This window comes from Topomyia yanbarensis, chromosome 1 (assembly GCF_030247195.1).
Source record: "Topomyia yanbarensis strain Yona2022 chromosome 1, ASM3024719v1, whole genome shotgun sequence".
NCBI classification, from domain to species: domain Eukaryota; kingdom Metazoa; phylum Arthropoda; class Insecta; order Diptera; family Culicidae; genus Topomyia; species Topomyia yanbarensis.
In genome coordinates this window covers 31,848,277-31,866,996 of record NC_080670.1, presented here as the reverse complement: position 1 = coordinate 31,866,996, position 18,720 = coordinate 31,848,277, and the positions used below count along the sequence as shown (strand labels likewise).

The following is an 18,720-nucleotide window of genomic DNA, read 5'->3' as shown; positions in this document are numbered from 1 at the left end:
ACCTGGACTGGATATCGATCCACCAATTTCATGGACCGGGGACCAACTGCTTTACTTCCCTTCCGAAGGAAGACGTGACCACAGATTTTTTCACCTCAGAAAAATCTCAACGACCTCGGCTGGAATTGAACCCAGGCCAACTGGAATGAGTGACAGTTACGCTTACCACTCAACCACCGCTGCCGTCGTTCATTATTATGGCTATTTAATGGCACCTTAAAGCTTTTCCTCCCCTAAGATCATAAGTTTACTGCTAGAACTATTCCTAAAACTTATTACTATGTACCCCTAGAACTGTTCAGGTGCACACCTGTAACCATTCTAGTACACCCGAAAAACCAACCTTATGCATCCCTTAAACCATTCTAGTACATTTCCAACATCATTCCAGTAAAAACTTGATCTATTCCAGTATTCTTTTGAATATATTCTAGTACACCCCGAGAAGTTTTAATACATCCCTTAAACCTGAAACCTCTTTTTGTGCACCACCAAAATCATGACTTTGTACACCGTTCTAGTGTAGTACTCTAAAGCAGCAGTTTTTCGTCCCGCGGACCCCTTCGTTAACTATAGACCACCTTGTCTTAACATCCACTTTATATACTACCCAAATATTATTTTCACTCCGTTACAAAAAAAATGCTCTTTCCGGGATAAATAATCTTCTTCACGGACCCCTGGTAACTACTTCAAAGCCCCCAGGTTGAGAACCGCTGAAGCATTATAATGCACAAAAAACCGTTCTTGTGTGTTCTCAAAGCTAGTCTAGTATACACCTAAAATCATTCTAGTACTCCCTTGATACCATATTACATCCCTAAACTGTAATACTATGATACTACACACCCCTAACAATTTTTAGTTCACTCCTAAATCCACTGCAGCACACCCTAGCAACCATTTTAGCACACATTCTAGTTTCTTCTAGCAACATACCATTCTAGCACATCCGTGAAACCATTCTAGTACTTTTCGGAGACTACAAATACACCTCTTAAACTGTTTTTGTTACTTCAAAAATCATTCTAGTACATACAGAAATTGTTGTGCACCGCCAAAACCGGTTCAGTACGATGCATATTTGAGCGGTAGTTTGCTTCCGGAACTGGGAATATTTTCTTAATTTTTCGGTAATTTCATTGATGATTCCTCCGTAAAATTTCTTAAAATATATTTGTCTTTGTTATTGATATTCTGGTAATAAATATGTAGTTTATGATGCCGGTTCTGCATAAGATTTTATATTGAAAATTTAAAAAACAATTTGGGTATAAGTACATTTAGATTTGGTTGAAAAATTTGTATTCCAACTTAAATCCGAGTCAATATGACCCGCTAACACCTTATTCGTTACAAAAAAAAAACACCCAAAGAAGATTAACCACGCGTTTTGGGCTAACCGGTAGAACAATATCAGTGCTGACTGTCTTAGATGATGGAACTGGATTGAGGCAACCGCTAGCCCAAAGTCAATATTCCACTTCAGAAATACTGAACGAACAGCACAACATTTGAAGTCCACAACAGCCGTATTTGTGAGGAGCAGCGATTTTTCGAAAATGCAAGGTGACAAGAATAAGAGCAACGGACAACAGATCGAGAAACCGTTTAGTTTGATCGCTTGTAGCTCTGGCTCATACAGAAGCAGAAACCAGACTGAGATTCCTCATGAATATCACAAATGGGTCTTTGAAATTTTTGAATTTAACTCAAATTTGTTTTAAATAAAATAATCCCTAGGGGTGGAGATAGCGTAGTTGGTAAATCGATTGCCTTGTACGCAGATCACCTGGGTTCAAATCCCAACCCCGCACATAGGGTTAGAGATTTTTCTAAAGAGATTTCGCTAACCCGACAAAGAGGCGAATGACCCTAAGGTTAAAACCTCTATAATCAAAATAAAAAAAAAATCCCTCATGATTTTATCTAAAAATTGTCAGAAATTAAATTTTTGTTTTTTTCAAATATGACCCAAAATGCATTTCGGAAATTGATTCAAATTAGTTTTGAATTTCACCTCAATTTCTCCAAAAGTTGGACATTGTATCGAATTTCCCAAATTTTTCTCAAAATTAGCTCAAATTTATCAGTCAAATTAAATTCAACTTTGCTTTTAATTTGGTTCCATTTATTTTAGAATCCGTAAATAAAATGCTCTTGTTTGTTTGTCATAACGTAGCTTCCGGACCAGCCTTTGTACTTAAAAATAGACAAAAAGGAAAAAAAAATTAAATCTTTATAAAAGTATTATTATTGTCGTAAAATGCAGATTTCCAAAATATTCAATATTGGTGGTATCAGTCCAAAATGTCGGTAAATTTTGGTGATCAGGAATCAGTAGCGTGTGGCTCAAATGGCACGTTTCCCACGTTGATCGGAGATTTGTGTCTTAAAATACGCCGTGTTTGGGCTTGTTTGAAACACACATTTTTGCTGACGGTTTATTTTTTCCGAAAATATTTCATACTCCAGCCCAACTTTACTGAAGAAACTATATCGATATCAAGACAATATTTAAAAAACTAGATAATACATCATACTTTGTGCTTAGAATTAATCTCATCAGAAACTAATGAACCGCGACTTGGGCCTTAGTTACACACTAAATCCATAAAATGACACAATTTGTGCGTACTGTTAAAAACACTAGTCAGGACTCACGTCTCAGGAGCACAGAAATTCTGGTTTACAGATACGATCATACCGGCGAAATCGAAACTTTTTAGGCAAGTCGATGTGGCAATATGGTGTCCCTTCTTAGGGAGCAAATTGGGTCGAATTACTTCATCTCTTCAGTAGGTGACAGACCGACTTGGTTATTTATGTATTTCTAGAAAATTTTTGCCATTTAGTGTTTGTATTTTGAAAATGATTCATACTCGATATTAGTCAAGTTGAGGGGACGTAAATTTACAAAAAATAGATTTTTTCTATGTATTTTTTGAAAGGTATCGACTATTTTTTTGTGTTAAACGGGTTTTTCGAACGGGCACCAAAAAAGTTTCTACAGGCCATTGTTCGAACCGGCGTCCCGGTCGCCATGGGATGCTCTCGGCTCCCCGAGACGCGCGCCGCAGATAGAAACCTTTTTATAGCATTATGCACGATTCCAGAATGCTTCGCGTTGCACCGTACAGGTCTCGAGAACGTATTTCACGGCTTGATCTCTAGAGACATCGCAGACCAATCGTGAGTTATCAAACAACTAAACGAGACATCACTCGTTACCAGTTGGGCATTGCAAAAAAAACTTTTTTTTGAATTCCTAAAGCATCCCCCCCATATTGTGACAAATGTCAATGTAAGCTTAGATGCCACATTTCAGATCATTTGGACATTTTTAGACTTCCGCCCACTTCGCTTGAAATTTTTGAAATTAGTGCTATGGGAAAATATAGAGGGAAAATATACTAAATGATATAATTTTTGAAGTAGCAATCAGAAAATTACAATATATACCTCTTTTTAAAGGAAATGACCTAAGTCTTTGAAGGGAAATATTCCTCTTTCTAGAAAAATAGGGGAAAGTGGGGTACTGGGTCATTTGGCCCCAAAATCCCTATTTTTCATAATTTTTCTGCTTTGTGATGCAAATATTACATATTTTGGAGTTTTTCCAATGTGAACAAATCTCAGAAATCGAACGGAACCTTTTTGACCTTTGTCCGAATACGGGAAGTTGGGGTTATAGGGACTTTTGTCATTAATATTAAATTTTATAATTTTCTCGTGCATATATCTCTATGTTTCTTCAATCAATTTTCATGTAGCTTGTTAAACGTGAATATTTCATGACCATATGAAGATTTGTATGAAATTGAGTATGGTTAGGGATACCTTCTAAATATCTCAAGCGCACAGAATATTTTTTTTATTTTGATTATAGAGGTTTTAACCTTAAGCTCACCCGCCTCTTCAGATTAGAGAAATCTCTTAATAAAAATCGCTATCCCTATGTGCGGGATTGGAACTTGAACCCAGGTGAGCTGCGCACAAGGCGATCGACTTACCAACTACGCTATACCCGCCCCAGCGCTCAGGATAGATTGTGGATCATGTACCAGGAATTATGAACCTGTTCACGAATACATGAATAATATTTTATGATTTTGTGAGCTCTTTCACGGGCACATATGGTTAGGCGTGACTATTATACTAAGAATCAGTAACGAGTTCATGTTTCCACGAATAAAATTTAATGATCCCGTGAACTATTTCACGGGATCATTAACTTTCAATGATCCCGTGAACTACTTCACGACAACGTCGTGAATAATTCTTTAGGAATCATGAATCAGTTCAGGTATACAAGTATAATATTTTATAATTATGTGGATTATTTCACGAGCATAGATATTGAATCGAGGCTAGTATATTGGGAAACATGAACTACTTCGGATTCATGAAAAATATTCCGAACTTCGTGAAATATTTTACGAGAAAATATGTTTTAATTTTGTGAACAAAATCACAACCACGAAATCCGGATCACGCTCAAGAATTTGTTCATGAAGCAGTTCACATCAAATAGTCGGACCTTGAATATTATTCAATCAATTTTCATAAAAAGCAACTTGTTGAACATGGAAAATTCTTAGGAATAAAACAAAAATAAATTCGTTACTGGTAAAATTCAGAAACATTTTTTTTGTTATTAACTATATAAATCACATTTTTTTCATTAAATGTCCTAATACCTCAACTTCCCCTATTTTTCCTGGAATAAAACTTTTCTCGTGTGATCCCTAAGAGTTTTTTACACTAGAAGTAGTAAATTAAATAAGAATTTATTGTTAAATGGAGTTATTATGTGCGATTTAATGATAATGTGAAATCGAGACTAAATATCAGAAAATTTGATTTCTATGAATTTTTGCGGTAACGAATTTATTTTTATTGTGTTCCTGAAGATTTTCCACGTTCAACAAGGTACAGTTTTCTAAAATTAAGTGAAGAATATTAGAGAAACATTCACGAGAAAATGATACAATTTAATATGAATGGCAAAAAGCCCTATATCCCCAACTTCTCGTATTCGGACAAAGGTCAACAAAAGTTCCGTTCGATTTCTGAGATTTTTTCACATTATAAAGACTGCAAAATGTGTATGATTTGCAAAACGGAGCATAAAAATGATTAAAAATAGAGAATTTCAGGGACAAAATGACATAGTACTCAAGTGAGAGCAATGATGTGAAGTAAACAGATCGGAAAACTAGAAGTGGCAGGGTCATTAGAACAGGCTTAATATCGTACGGGCTTAATCTTTGTCTTCTGTTAATGAGGGTCGAGCTTGGGCAGTATAACTACGAATCACCCAAGTTCACTAACATGTGTCCGGTATGAATTATAATTTTCTGAGTGAAACTTTAAAAGTTATGGTATTTAATATATTTCTCCTCTATATTTTCTCATCGTAACAAGTTCAAAAATTTCAATCGAAGTGGGCGGGGGTCTAAAATTGAAATGATGTGAAATTTGGCATCTGAGCTTACTTTGACATTTGTTACAATTTGAGAGGGGAATTCAATTTTTTTGGCAATGCCCTAGCGTTTACACACGTTATGTGAACTGTTTGGATTTGGTGTCTAACTGGCGCCAATTTGGTCCTGTGCTATATTTCACCCTAAGGAAGAAAATTTGGTAAAAACCAAAATTTCTCACTAGGGTGAAAATTTGTTGGTAAAAACCAGTCTAACCCTAGTGAGAAATTTTGGTTTTTACCAAATTTTCTTCCTTAGGGTGAAATATAGCACAGTGCTTTCGCATAGGCCTGCTAAGCCAAGACAAGTTTCGGCTTCACTTGTGTCTCATCGGCATAAACAGAACTTCTGCTCGGACGGGACATCACGTTTGATCAGTCGTTTGATTGAAACACATAGTGTGTTTTAGTTTTAAGGGATTTGCGTCAAGCCGGCGCTAATCTATTCCGACAATACGTTAGTGTCGGTTTCTGAAGAGGCGAAGCCGAAACGCAACATAGTATGAAATAAGGATTTGTGCCCTCCTGTACAAAGACTGGTTTTTACCAACAAATTTTCACCCTAGTGAGAAATTTTGGTTTTTACCAAATTTTCTTCCTTAGGGTGAAATATAGCACAGTGCTTTCGCATAGGCCTGCTAAGCCAAGACAAGTTTCGGCTTCACTTGTGTCTCATCGGCATAAACAGAACTTCTGCTCGGACGGGACATCACGTTTGATCAGTCGTTTGATTGAAACACATAGTGTGTTTTAGTTTTAAGGGATTTGCGTCAAGCCGGCGCTAATCTATTCCGACAATACGTTAGTGTCGGTTTCTGAAGAGGCGAAGCCAATTTGGTGTTAGTTTGGATATATCATTTAACTGGTAGCAAGTTGGTGTCAGTTACTGACGAGCGGGACGCGAAACATTTAAATCGAACTTTCTTAAATACAAAACCATTTAGTATAATAATAGGATCGAAAAGGTTCCATTTTTTTGGAATCTGGACATCCTATCCCATCTTTCAATATTATCATATTGAACAGGGGCATCGTACCTACGCCACTTACGAACACCAAGTACATACGTGTGGTTTTTTTTTCAAAGAGACTGCAAGAGTCTCACATTCCACACGAACCGATCGCAACCTATCGCTGACCTTCAACATCCATTGAACCCGCTTCGTTTGATGGTAGTAAGCCCTAGTTACACAACATTATTCCAATTTGATCGACTGGCGAATAAATATTACAAAGTGTTTACCTACATTATCTGGTCCATTTCAACAGACGATGATGATGATCATGACGTGTATTGGGTCCACCTAAATTTGCATACCTAATTCGTCGTTCTCGATTGGATCCAACCTGAAGTGCCCTCTAATCTGCATTTGTTCGCAGCAAATCAATCTGTCCATCCAAATTCGATAGTTCATCTTAGAAGGAGGAATCCCATTAAAAGTGCAAATGTTATTCAACTAAACCGTCTCTGTACAGTCCAAATAACTTTCAATGTTTCCCGGCGGGGGTCAGTTTCGGACACTGCGGAATCCCGCACAGTACAAGTTGCGTGTGAGTGAGTACCTCCTCGATAGAGTACGTACGCATAACAACACACCTCTCCCCACACCAAATTAGGCCGCTCGTCGGTGGAGCAGAGCATCTGCGCTGACCGAAACCGAAAGCGAAAACCTCTCATGTAACTTATTTGAATAATGAAATCATCACACCTCATCATTATTACCGGTGGTGCCCGCTGCTGCTCTATGGGAAGATTTCAGCTGATTTTTTTTTTTCGATTTCTGTTTCCCATCATCGCCGCGAACCGATCCCCGCGCGTTGAGGCGCTCTTCACCTTGGCTAATTGATACTTGCGCGTGAGTGAGGACTCCGGGCAATTCCATCCCGAAAAAAAGGAGCACCAACACTGGTTGGTAACCGGTAATCAGCGCCCGACCAGCCGGCTGGATGCTGAAATGGGGGACCCTGGATGTGTGACAAATCGACGACGTCGCCAAATCACAGGGTTTTATGCTGATGACAGACTCTGGCACGAGGAAGAAAACCATCTGCGGAGAAGTGAACGAACAAAACAAACACACAGTCTGATTGAGCTTAATGCCCCCGTAATTATTGGCTAATTAATTGCGCTATAATGAATAACGATTTTGTGAACCGGGAGGGGGGCTTCGTTATTTCCTTTCTTTCGCTCGCTCCGTGATACCGTGATCTTTATCATCATCGTCGTCCCATAAATAATGACAGTTTTCGGCGGGGCGCAGATTGTATATTTCGGTTTTGTGGCTAATAAATCGGTATCATTTTTTAAACTGTCCCCGTTTTCGGGTTTTTTTTTTGTTATCTCAACTACTTTCTTTCTGACTGCGTTTAACTAATCGACGATTTTCTTCCTCTCCATTCACACTGCAGGTTTCCTCGTCGGGCTTCTTCGAGATGCAAATTTTGGAGATAGCCAACACCAACAGCCATCTACTGTCCGGATACTGCTGCGGTCTGCCGGCGGACAAGCAGCAAACCCAAACGACTGGTAATATTATAGCCCCATTATGCACAGCGCTGTGCTGCATGTGGTTTATTCTAACTTTTGTTTGGGTGATTCATTTGTTTTTTATTTCGGGTTTTTTTCCAGGATGTCCGGCATGTTCAACGGCGTTCAGTTTGTGCCTGAAAGAGTACCAGGGCACGACGTCCAGTGCTCAGCAGCAGCTGCTGCTTAAAAGTGGCCAGCAGCAGCAGCAGGCAGGAGTCATCGTCGGTGGCGGGGGTGGATCTGGCACCCATCAGCAGCGAGTGGAAGCCCTGGAACAGCAGCAGCAGCAACCCTCGGCCATGTACGGGTGTGCATTCGGGAACGCCAGCACTCCGGTGCTGGGAAGTTCGAGTTTCGTCCTGTCCGACTCGGAAGTCGGTCGGGTCACGCTGCCCTTCACGTTCCGGTGGACGGTGAGTCATTTGAGGTTTTGCGGGTTTTTTTTGCTCTATTCAGTAGGTATTTAGACAGACGAAACCGCAGATCGGGTTCGTCGCCCGGGTGGCTGAAGTCGGGTGTTGATGTCTTTTGTGGACAATAAAAGTATTTTAGGCATTGCAGGCAGGGGTTATTGTGTCGAAATATAGCTCTACAATTCAGTATGTCACAATATGACTGCCTATTAAAGCATATAAGTTCCGTAATGAAAAACAGGAGGCCGAGAAAAATGCTGTTAAAATGTATGTTTCATTGAATCTTGTGGATAGAACAAACTGTTTTTTTGTATTTTTCGTGATATCTTTTAAAGAAAGCGGTTAGTTTCCATTTTGTATTGTAATTTTTAGGTGATTCACAATACTCATTTTTAACAAAAAGCTTGAGATGAACAATTATGTTTGGGTAAATTTCAAAAAAAATCCTTCCGCTTCACCAATCATCTCTAGTTGGCACAGGGCAGTCACTTGAGTCTACTGCTGTTAATGCTAATCGATAATGATACTTGACAGCTACTGGGATTAATTAATATTTTTCAATATCTCAAGACTATCTATTTTTTCCATTTTTCCAAACACTAATAGTGAAACCTAGTAATGTTTACCCTGTTAAAAAAAACTTTTACACTGCGACTATTATGCAGGTTTTCTGTTATGGCTGCCCAGTTTGTAATCAATGAAGCAAGTGATCAGTGCAATAGTGTCTTTGAATTGCCTTTTCAAATCGTTCTTTTCCAAAAATTAGCGAATTATTTTTGTATTTTTTAAACATGTATGGGCTCACCATACTATATTAGCTATTGAATTTGTGTTTCGACTTCGTCTCACCAGAATCCGACACTAATTTAGTGACAGGACTGAGCAGGCACATTTTGATCACACCATTGCACAGTGGTCGGAAACGCCAAAAACGTGAACTTAATTCACTAGAGGCCAAACCATTGAATATATTTACAGGGTGTCTTTGGAAGAATTGTTTGTATGAATATTCCCCACAATCTGATAACAATTGAAATTAGGCATGGCTTACTATGGTCGAACTAAAAAAATTAACTTTTTATACTGACGACGTAGAAAGTTGGTGTCTTCGACAAAGTTTTAGAAATGCTCATAGTGAAGAATATTGTTGAAGAACTTGAGCTTGTAGGACTAAAGGTTATCGAGTTATAAGGCGTTTTCTATGGCAACCCCCTAAATCTAGTTTTTTTAATATATTTTTTTTCATCGTGACTTTTCGTGCAAACTATGTTCAAGACAAATGTGTAGGTATCAAAACTACATAACATTGTCGAAGACTGAAGGTAAAAATACTCATTCGTTTCAAAGTTATAGAAGATTTTTACATGTTTTACGCCAACTAAGAAAGAAAGGTGCAAACCAACATGCACGAACACGCACTTTTTTCACTGTCTAAACTATGCACAATCAAGTAAAGAATGTTTGGTGCACTCTAGAACCCTTTGAATAGGGTAAGCTTACTTTATCATGTTTTTTTACTTTTCCATACAAAAATCAGCAACAAAATTTTCGCTAAATTTCGTTAAATTTAGTAATGAATGGTATGACATTCTTTTGTGAACATTAAATTCATTATGACATGTCTATTTGAGTATATATTAGTTTGGGATCTCCAATGATATTAAAAACTTCACATTTTTGCTCCAACGTTTTTAAAAATCTGAACTATTCGGGTATAAGTTGAAATAGCAATTGAATATCAAATTGGGGTAAAAAAAACATTTTTTTTTTATTTCGACTATGTTAATCACATTTTCGTTTTTTACATTTTAACAACGTTCAATTAGCTAGAGATTACTGGGTAGGGAAAGTTATGAAAATTAGAGCCATAGTACTCAAGTGAGAGCAAGGATGTGAAGTAAACAGATCGGAAAACTAGAAGTGGCAGGGTCATTCGAACAGGCTTAATATCGTACGGGCTTAATCTTTGTCTTCTGTTAGTGAGGGTCGAGCTTAGGCAGTATAACTACGAATCACCCGAGTTCACTAACATGTGTCATGGTAAAGATAGACGTGTCCATCTTTACCGTGACATTCCTTGCTTTCGCTTGAGTACTATGGCTCTAATTTTCATAACTTTCCCTACCCAGTAATCTCTAGCTAATTGAATGTCGTTAAAATGTAAAAAAAACTCGTTAACAAATAATACGAGAATATCAAGGATCCACGATGGCTTCCTGGCGGAATATCAGATGGAATCTCGAACAGGCTAGAGCACATAAATTTTTTTTCAAATACCGCTGGTGCGGTCAGATAAAAGTATATCATTTTTTTTAATCGAAGGAGGGACACTAATGCGACGCATTTTTGCCTCAGTCAGATTATGAGGTATTTCATCAACAGCCAGGGTAAATTCAATAGACTACATCTACACGGAACATCCAGTTTGTAATACTTATTTCCCTGTTTTTTACTGCGGCATCTTTTAATTCAATGGTGAACGTTGCGAATCTGTGATCCGACCTAAACGGTTCGTCAGAAACGAACAGTCCTTAGCGTCTACAGCGTCTAGAATTCCTGGAACTACAGCGTCTAGAATTTTCGGAACGGTTGAAAAATTTGCGACAGTCTCTCCGACCGTTCCTCGTTTGTCATAATAAAGAATGTTATATTCAATATGCCCTCCGACGTCCCGCAAGGTAGTCACCTAGGCCAACTTATTTTCATCTTATTTATTAATGTCCTACGTAAATAGTCCTGCCTGGAAAATGTACGTTTGTGATAAAAAATGTTTCTGTTCTATCACCAAGGAACATAACTCGGCCATGGTCCATATGCAACGATCTCTAAACTTCAGCTTGTCTACTTTTTTGACATTTCTAGTTTTTAATTTTAAATTAAGCAAACTAATTCTACAACCGATCGTTGAAAAAAATTGCAATATTCCCTTTGAACATGGACGTCCGCTTTTCTGAGCAAACTACCCCAATTGTCTGACCTCATCCATCACACTCTCGACCTGCCAGGCTCAACCCAATTAGGTCTCCATGTTCAGGATCCAAAGTAATAAACCCAACTTGCCCATTTATTTGAATTTATTAGCCCAATCAAACAACAATCAATGTATGTCCCGATTTTGTCAATGTCTCCGTTTTATCAGGCTAAAATTTACCAAGGGGCTGATAAAAACGGGTATTCACTGTATTGAGACTATTTTACTTGAAGTATCTGTGCAAATTCAACGAAAAACCCATAACAATTCTTTTTTGTCGAGCAATGCGTTGACATGAGAAATAGCAAAGGTTCCGAATGGCTTCCTTGCTGAGCTATTGAGAACACATCTGTCTTCATGAGCTTTCCATGCCGCTTTTGACAATGAAATAACATGGTTTGTTATTTCAATCAGTTTTACATCACCCAATTTAACCAATAACCTAGAACAAGTTAAAATTCCCCAGATTGGTTCCAGGGTTAAATATTTTACAAATCCTTGCTTAATCTTGTTCTCTTCTGAGAATAACGAACAATTTCACGAATTGCCGAAAACTATACTGTACTGGTTTGTTTTCAGTGGAAATTCCAGCTACTCCTTTGAACTGCCATCAACCGGATTCTGACAAGCACAGAGCGGATATAGTCCCCGAACTGACGATTGCAGCTTTCGACGGAATGAAAATTAGCCATTGAAAAGCGAACCATTCCCATAAAACAAAAACCCCAAGCCCCGCCGGTTTGTGTTCTCAGCTCATCCAACAGATGTTTTTTGTTTGAAGCCTATATTACAGCCAACAGCAGAAGCAGCGGCACAAAGCATCCCACGATCGTGAAAGAGCCAGAACCAGACACAAACTCGACCACAGCCAGCAACTGTGTTCCGGACCGGGCCAGACCGAGCCGCGCGAGTTCTCGCCGTCGTTGTCGGGTCGGTTGAAAAATTGTGTGAATTAAACTTTTCGTGTAAAGAGGCGCTTTTAATTCTCGCTCTTTTCCTTGTTTGCAACACGCGAAGTTGCAGCAGCAGCACAGTAAGGAATAAAGAGATGAAATATAAAATATAGTTGCATAAAACAAAATTTCGCTCTGCACCAAAATGCATTATCCGCTGCCGTAGCCGTTTGCGCTGTGGTGCGCGGAATTCTGCACCCTTTGCATCTCCTAGTCCCCGATCGGATACGATCGACACTTGTGAGGGGGGAGGAACGGGTAAAATTAGCTGATCGCTGGCTGGCTTCGGCCCCGGATCCAGACAGTCATCATCATGCAATGTGCAGTTTTAATTCTGTTCATCCCATCCCTTCAGCAACCAGACAACGACGCGCTGATCTGGATCCAGAGTCAGAGGTGGAAATTAATAGGGCCACTCACTTACTAAAAAATTAAGGAAGGTTCTCTCTCACTCTCTCTCTTTCTTTCTCGCCCCTCGTTCGATCGTGCGCATCGTGGTAGATTGCATGTTTGGTGGTTCTGCTGCGCGCAGGTTCGCGCTGATGAGCTGGAATTGATTGGAGCCGACCCCGGGCTCCGGGTTCGGGTCCAGGGCGTGGAGGGAATTAATTTTGCCATTTTGTGTGCTCCCTTTCGAGAGAATGGCAAGAAAATTTACCGAAGCACCTTAAGATTGAACCCCTTTTAGAGTGACGGTTGCGTTTTGAGTTTGTTTGCTGTTTGATTGGGCTGATAAATTCAAATAAATAGGCAAGTTGGGTTTATTACTTTGGACCCTGAGCATGGTGACCTAATCGGGTTGAACCTGGCAGGTCGAGAGTGGGTTGTTGGTGTGATGGATGGGGTTAGACAATTGGGGTAGATCGCTCAGGAAAGTGGACGTCCATGTTGAAAGGGTATATTGCAAAAGAGCGCTTATAGCGTTTGAACGCTGTTTGTGCGTGGGGCATGGTTATAGAAGAAGAGGTTTTTCTCCCCAAAATACATCTCTGCGCAATTGTCACACCGATTGTTATTGCTACAATGGCCCATTTGCTTCCCATACTGCAATGCATGGCAAGAGATACAAATAGCCAAAAGGGGGACGATGTAATTAAACGGGAAGCAAAGACCCTCCCTCGAGAAACACCATTTTGTCCCGTCCAGTGCGATTGTCATTAAAGATCTTCGTTCACTAGGGTCCTTGGAATAGCCAAACGTGTGGTTCAGCGCACATGAACTGCACATACGACAAACTCGAATCGCTGATCACACCGTCGATCTCAACTTTATGGGCGGGCATGTAGACGAGGTAGTCTTTCATAACAGATCATTTTGAAATATCACGATTCTAAGGGGATATGGGCGGACTTTCGAGGTTTCTTTCGTGGCTGAATATGGCTGCGTCCGTTCTTTCGAAATATTTAGAATACTTGCCCGATTATCTTTGATCCGACAGAAGAGCAGCTATCGCCCGACGACATTCAATGTGTTTAAGCGTACCATTTCCAGGTACACAATAAACTATCGTTTGAAAGTCGAATGGAAAACATAAAGCAAAAGTACACACCAAAGCGGCGTAAATTGACACTCCGTCAAGGGCGCCACAATACCACGCTAGGGTTCTGCCTGCGTTTACCTGATACCATATTCCAGGATCTTTCCAAAAATATGATTTGAGCTAGTTTCGAATTCAATGATTTTTGAACAATAAACTATGCAGCTATTTAAAGTATTTAAAAATTTTGTTCCGTTGTCTGCACCATTAATGGTTTGAAGACCTTGTAGTGAATAATGTGGTATCAATATTACACCGCATCATTAAGGGAAAACGAGATCGATAAAGGTTCCAGACTGCTGCCCTATTGGATCCTCTAGTGAGGCACAACAATAAACCTTTCCTTCGAAAATTGCGAGAAGCAATCTCTTCACGCCAAAACACCGTTTTTAAGAGCAAATAAGAACTGTATCGAAAATGAATTATCCAGTACACAATATTTATTTCCAAAAACAAATTGGATTAAGCCAACTTGGGTGAAAAGGGTACAGCAACTAACTTGATTTTTTTGTCTCGAATTCATCTCGTTAGTAGCTATTGGCTAACAACTTGGGACCAAGTCAGACAATGTATCAAAACTAGCATCCAAATTGGAACTATTAAAATTCTAAACCTAAACCGTCACACGACTCCCGAGTGATGTTACGGGAAACAATAGTAAAAAAGTGAAAATGAACTCATGCGCATAAAGGACACAACTGACTTAGCCTTAAGTTAGTGCTAGTTACTGACGAGATGAATTCGAACCGCAAAAATCCAACTTAATCCGAATGCTTCTCTTTAATCATACAAAAATGAAGGTTTTATTTATTTATTTCGTCAAAGAGAGTTGAAATACAAAAAAAAATGCTTTTACAATGTTTATTTACCTTTTGTTCTGTATTTTGACCGTTTAAACATAGCTATAAATTATAAAAATGTGGTAATTACTGTTAAATGTTTCTACTGTCATGACGTCACTTTCTTATTGGCCAATGTTGTACTAACCTAACTCCAGGAATACCCCAGCTCCATTGGTCAATTTTTTCTATTGAAAGATTCAAGTAATCCGCGTACATAAGTACCCCTAGATAGTTAATTATATAGGAAATGTGATGTACGTAGGCTATAAAAAGAAAAGGGTCAAAGTGGGTACCCTGTTGGACGCCAAAAATAGTACGAAATTCTTCAGAAAGCTAACTTTCTCGAACGAACTGTGTTCCAAGCTTGACAACATACTCCAAACTGACGCTCTCAAGTGAAACTTAAACATAAGCGACCACACTATCGTATTTCTTCTGGGTTACATGCAAACAAGTAAAAATCCATTCCACCTCCAGAGGAAGTTCGTACAAGAAAAGGAGCTAAGAATCGCATTTCCCAACTCACCATTGCTCCGCTTCGGCTCACGCGACGATCGGCCACGGCCGCAGCTTCGCACATATCACCGCAGATGCTCCAGAAAATCCTTTCGTACGTCAGTCAATCCGTCAGAGCCGTCCGGTTGCAGTGCCAATTCGTCGACGGACAGGCCGTAGCCGACGCCGTCGCAACCGCTGCCGACTGACAAACTGACTGGACTGATGGACCACAAAACATACACACAGAGAGAGAGGGACGATGCCGCACCGCATGGTTCCACCGCGGGTCGCTGACTTGTTTTCAATATTGGACGGGGTTTCTCTCTGCACGTTTAATTAAAGTTGAACCGAAACTAACAGCTGAATGCGATTCGATAGAAATCGGGTGACAGCCCCTTCTGAACAAGTAGGCCGCGGGCTATTATAGGTGGATGGGTAACCGAAAAATTTAAATTAAACCGGGAGTGGTGGTGATTGACGTGTGAGATATGAGCAAACGTTGCTCCCCCGTAAACGGATTGCTGCACCGTATGTCGGTACTGTACGAGAGCGAAAGAGCTTGTTATCGTTTGAATGGATTTCTGTCATTGGCCCACTGACTGGCCACCGACCTGTGCCCTGATGGTAGGTCGATCACAACAGGCAGCGATGGGAACCCTACAAATGTCGCCACTTGTCCATCGATAAAGCAACTATCACCGCACGGTGTGTTGCTTTTAAAATTGCATTTTTTCGAGTGCTTCTCATTTGATCGGTTCGTGATTCCATCTGCAAGCCATCGCCGACTAGCCGCCGTGGTCGAAGAAAGTTCATCTTTAATTTATCTCTGGTGGTTTACATTCTTTCAGGGACCAGTCCAGCATACCTTACACAACCGCCTGGGCGGCTGGACGGCGCGTCTGGTCCGGTCCCGCGGTCCGAGTCTGGTGCCGCGCAATTATATCTCGCTGATGTGATAAAATTATACTTTTCCTCATCGATCGGTTGCACTTCTAATTCGATTTTTCTGCTGCGGTGGCGCGCGGACAATTATCCGTACAAGCACCGTGCCATCATCCCCGAGCGCGCAACAACAACTGCAACAGATGTAATAATACCTGAATCGAGACTTGCTACTACCTCTCCGCCGACTCACCTCTGTCTCTACGATCCATATCCGTGGTCCACCTCCCGTCGCGTCACGTTGGGATCGAATTCAGCAAGCCTCAAGCAGAAGCACATAACCGGGCTGACCACAATCCACAAGTTGTTACATACACACATACACGTGTGCGCACGGGGCAATAAATTTAGTATTTTTGTAAAAATCATTTTCCTGCCGACTTCGGCTTGAGATAGCGATCCGGCGAAAGAAAGCAGATCACCACCGCCATCCGCCGACGGCGACGACGACGACGATGACTCTGGGATGTTTTCCTGGGGGCTTCGTCGATTGCAGCAGCAGCAGCAGCAGGCTGCAGAACAGAGGAGGTTACTTTATACATTTGTAAAATATCGATTTTCGTTTCTGCTCAGACCGACCACCGCCATACACGTACATACTACACTTACTGGTGGTGCGCGGCGACGGACCCCTAAACGGATTCGATGATTTATCCAAGGGACGCCTCTCTCGCCTTACCAAGCGCGCCGTCGCGTCGTCGTCCTGTTCCAACCGTCGATTGCGATCACTATTCGGTGCCGTGTGGTTCATTTCAGGAAAAATCATAAATAATGGAAGATATAATGCAGTGTAATGTGGCGAGTATGCACGGTCTTCTCTGTCCAAGTGGCGGCGACGGCGGCGCTGGTGCCTTCGCGGGTCCACAGTCGAGGCAAGGGGGTTGCTTCCTTATATTTCTTTCCGATTGTCTCAGAGAGACAGGGGTGTGGTGTGAGGCACCACACTAGCACCAGCCAGCAGCTTCGAGAGAGGATGATGTTATTGATCTAAAAGTGGCTCTTTAATATTGGCTGAAGTGGATTTTCGTGATTCAGTTATTACAGTTCTCCGAGATTAAGAGTGTTGGTTGAGTGGTGGGGAAGCGGCGGGAGCGGGAAACGGTAAGGAATTCCACCGAATGGAAAATGAGTTTGGAGGTCGCAAAATTCGTGCCGTCGATTGTATGCCTTCCGAACGGCCGAGTGGGGTTCGTGGTTGAACTCGTTCAAGTCTTTCGAAGGGCACATGGTCGGAAAAGGCATTTTTTGCGAAAATTTTGAATCTCTAAATCTTAAAAATAATTTGATGTAAGAAGTCGTTTTCAGTGGTTGTAGTTAAAAATCCAAATTTCAAGAGAATATCCACAAATCTGTTTTTAATTGTATGGTTCATGGGGCAAGAACCCAGACTCTACACCCATGAAGACAACACAGGTCGTAACAACTAGTATGTGACGTCTTCAAGAAAGTTTTTTATAATAGAAACCTCTGGTTTTGATATTGACATATTCATCATTAATTCACTTCTTCAAAAAGGTTATAATCAGGATTATCGTATTCGGAAGTTTTAGAAAATTTCATATCAAAAAACTTTTCTGAAGACATAAAATCTGCTTAGTTTCTGCTCATTGAAATATGGAAAATTTCTAGAAAAACAATCGACTTTATAGTTATTACGCTCAATTTCAAAATTAAACAATATAAAAAAATATTTCGCGAAGGAAACAAATGGTACTCAAAAGAAGCGCCTTACAATGTGATGAAACTTTTGTGAAGACACAGAAGCACAAAACTGTAAGCGATATTCCAAGCGCATTTACGACCGTCTTTTGCCAATCTGTAACCACTGACTGTACGTCGAAAGCGACGCATAGTGGAAAAAATGCAAACACAAACTTTTTCAAGAACGCTAGATAAGGCTTATTATAAAGTATGCGGGTTCACTGCTGCTTGTCAAAATTTGGTTTTTTTTTCATGAACATTCTTGCTATGTGTAATTTTTTTATTATATGTATAAAAAGCAATTTTTTGAAAAAAAAAAATTGGTGACTATCTTTTGCTACGCCAAATAAAAATTCTGAATCTAAAAATGAGCTTAGAGGAAAAAGATTGTTTTATGCAGTCATTTAAACCAACTGCAATCGATTTCCTGGATTTCCGGCTCCCAAAAAGGTAAAACAGGTTAACTTCCAATTCAAGTTATGGGAGAATTGGGGTAACACGCGGGCGATCTTTAGAATCCTTGGACTTGTTAACATAGGAAATACTATGTTTGGTCAGCCATATTCACCTTTCTTCCAAATTATATAGTCAGTCTTAAGAATAAACGCACGCGAAAAAGGGGAATCTGAGGAGAATGAGCCTGATAATATATTGAGTCGTCAGTCGAGTTTGGATGTATGTTTTAGTGTAGTTTAGTTGTACATTTTTTTCCATCTCGGTTTCCAACCACGATTTTCTATAGTATGCAGCTTGTTCACTGAACTGACACACGGAAGTTTGATTTTCTTAGGTACACAGCGTCGTCTGTGCATAGAGGGTACCATGTTACAGGATCACGAATGGACAGA

General features: G+C 40.1%; 1 protein-coding gene across 1 annotated transcript in view; it reads left to right on the top strand.

Moving 5' to 3' along the window:
* The window catches only part of LOC131694732 (uncharacterized), a 28,092-nt gene extending 11,907 nt beyond the window's left edge, over positions 1-16,185 (top strand). The window contains exons 2-4 of the mRNA XM_058983214.1: positions 7,895-8,012; positions 8,115-8,428; positions 16,078-16,185. Coding sequence (XP_058839197.1) covers positions 7,895-8,012; positions 8,115-8,428; positions 16,078-16,185 — 540 coding nt within the window. The remainder of the gene's footprint in view (positions 1-7,894; positions 8,013-8,114; positions 8,429-16,077) is intronic.
* The last annotated feature ends 2,535 nt before the right edge of the window (positions 16,186-18,720 follow it).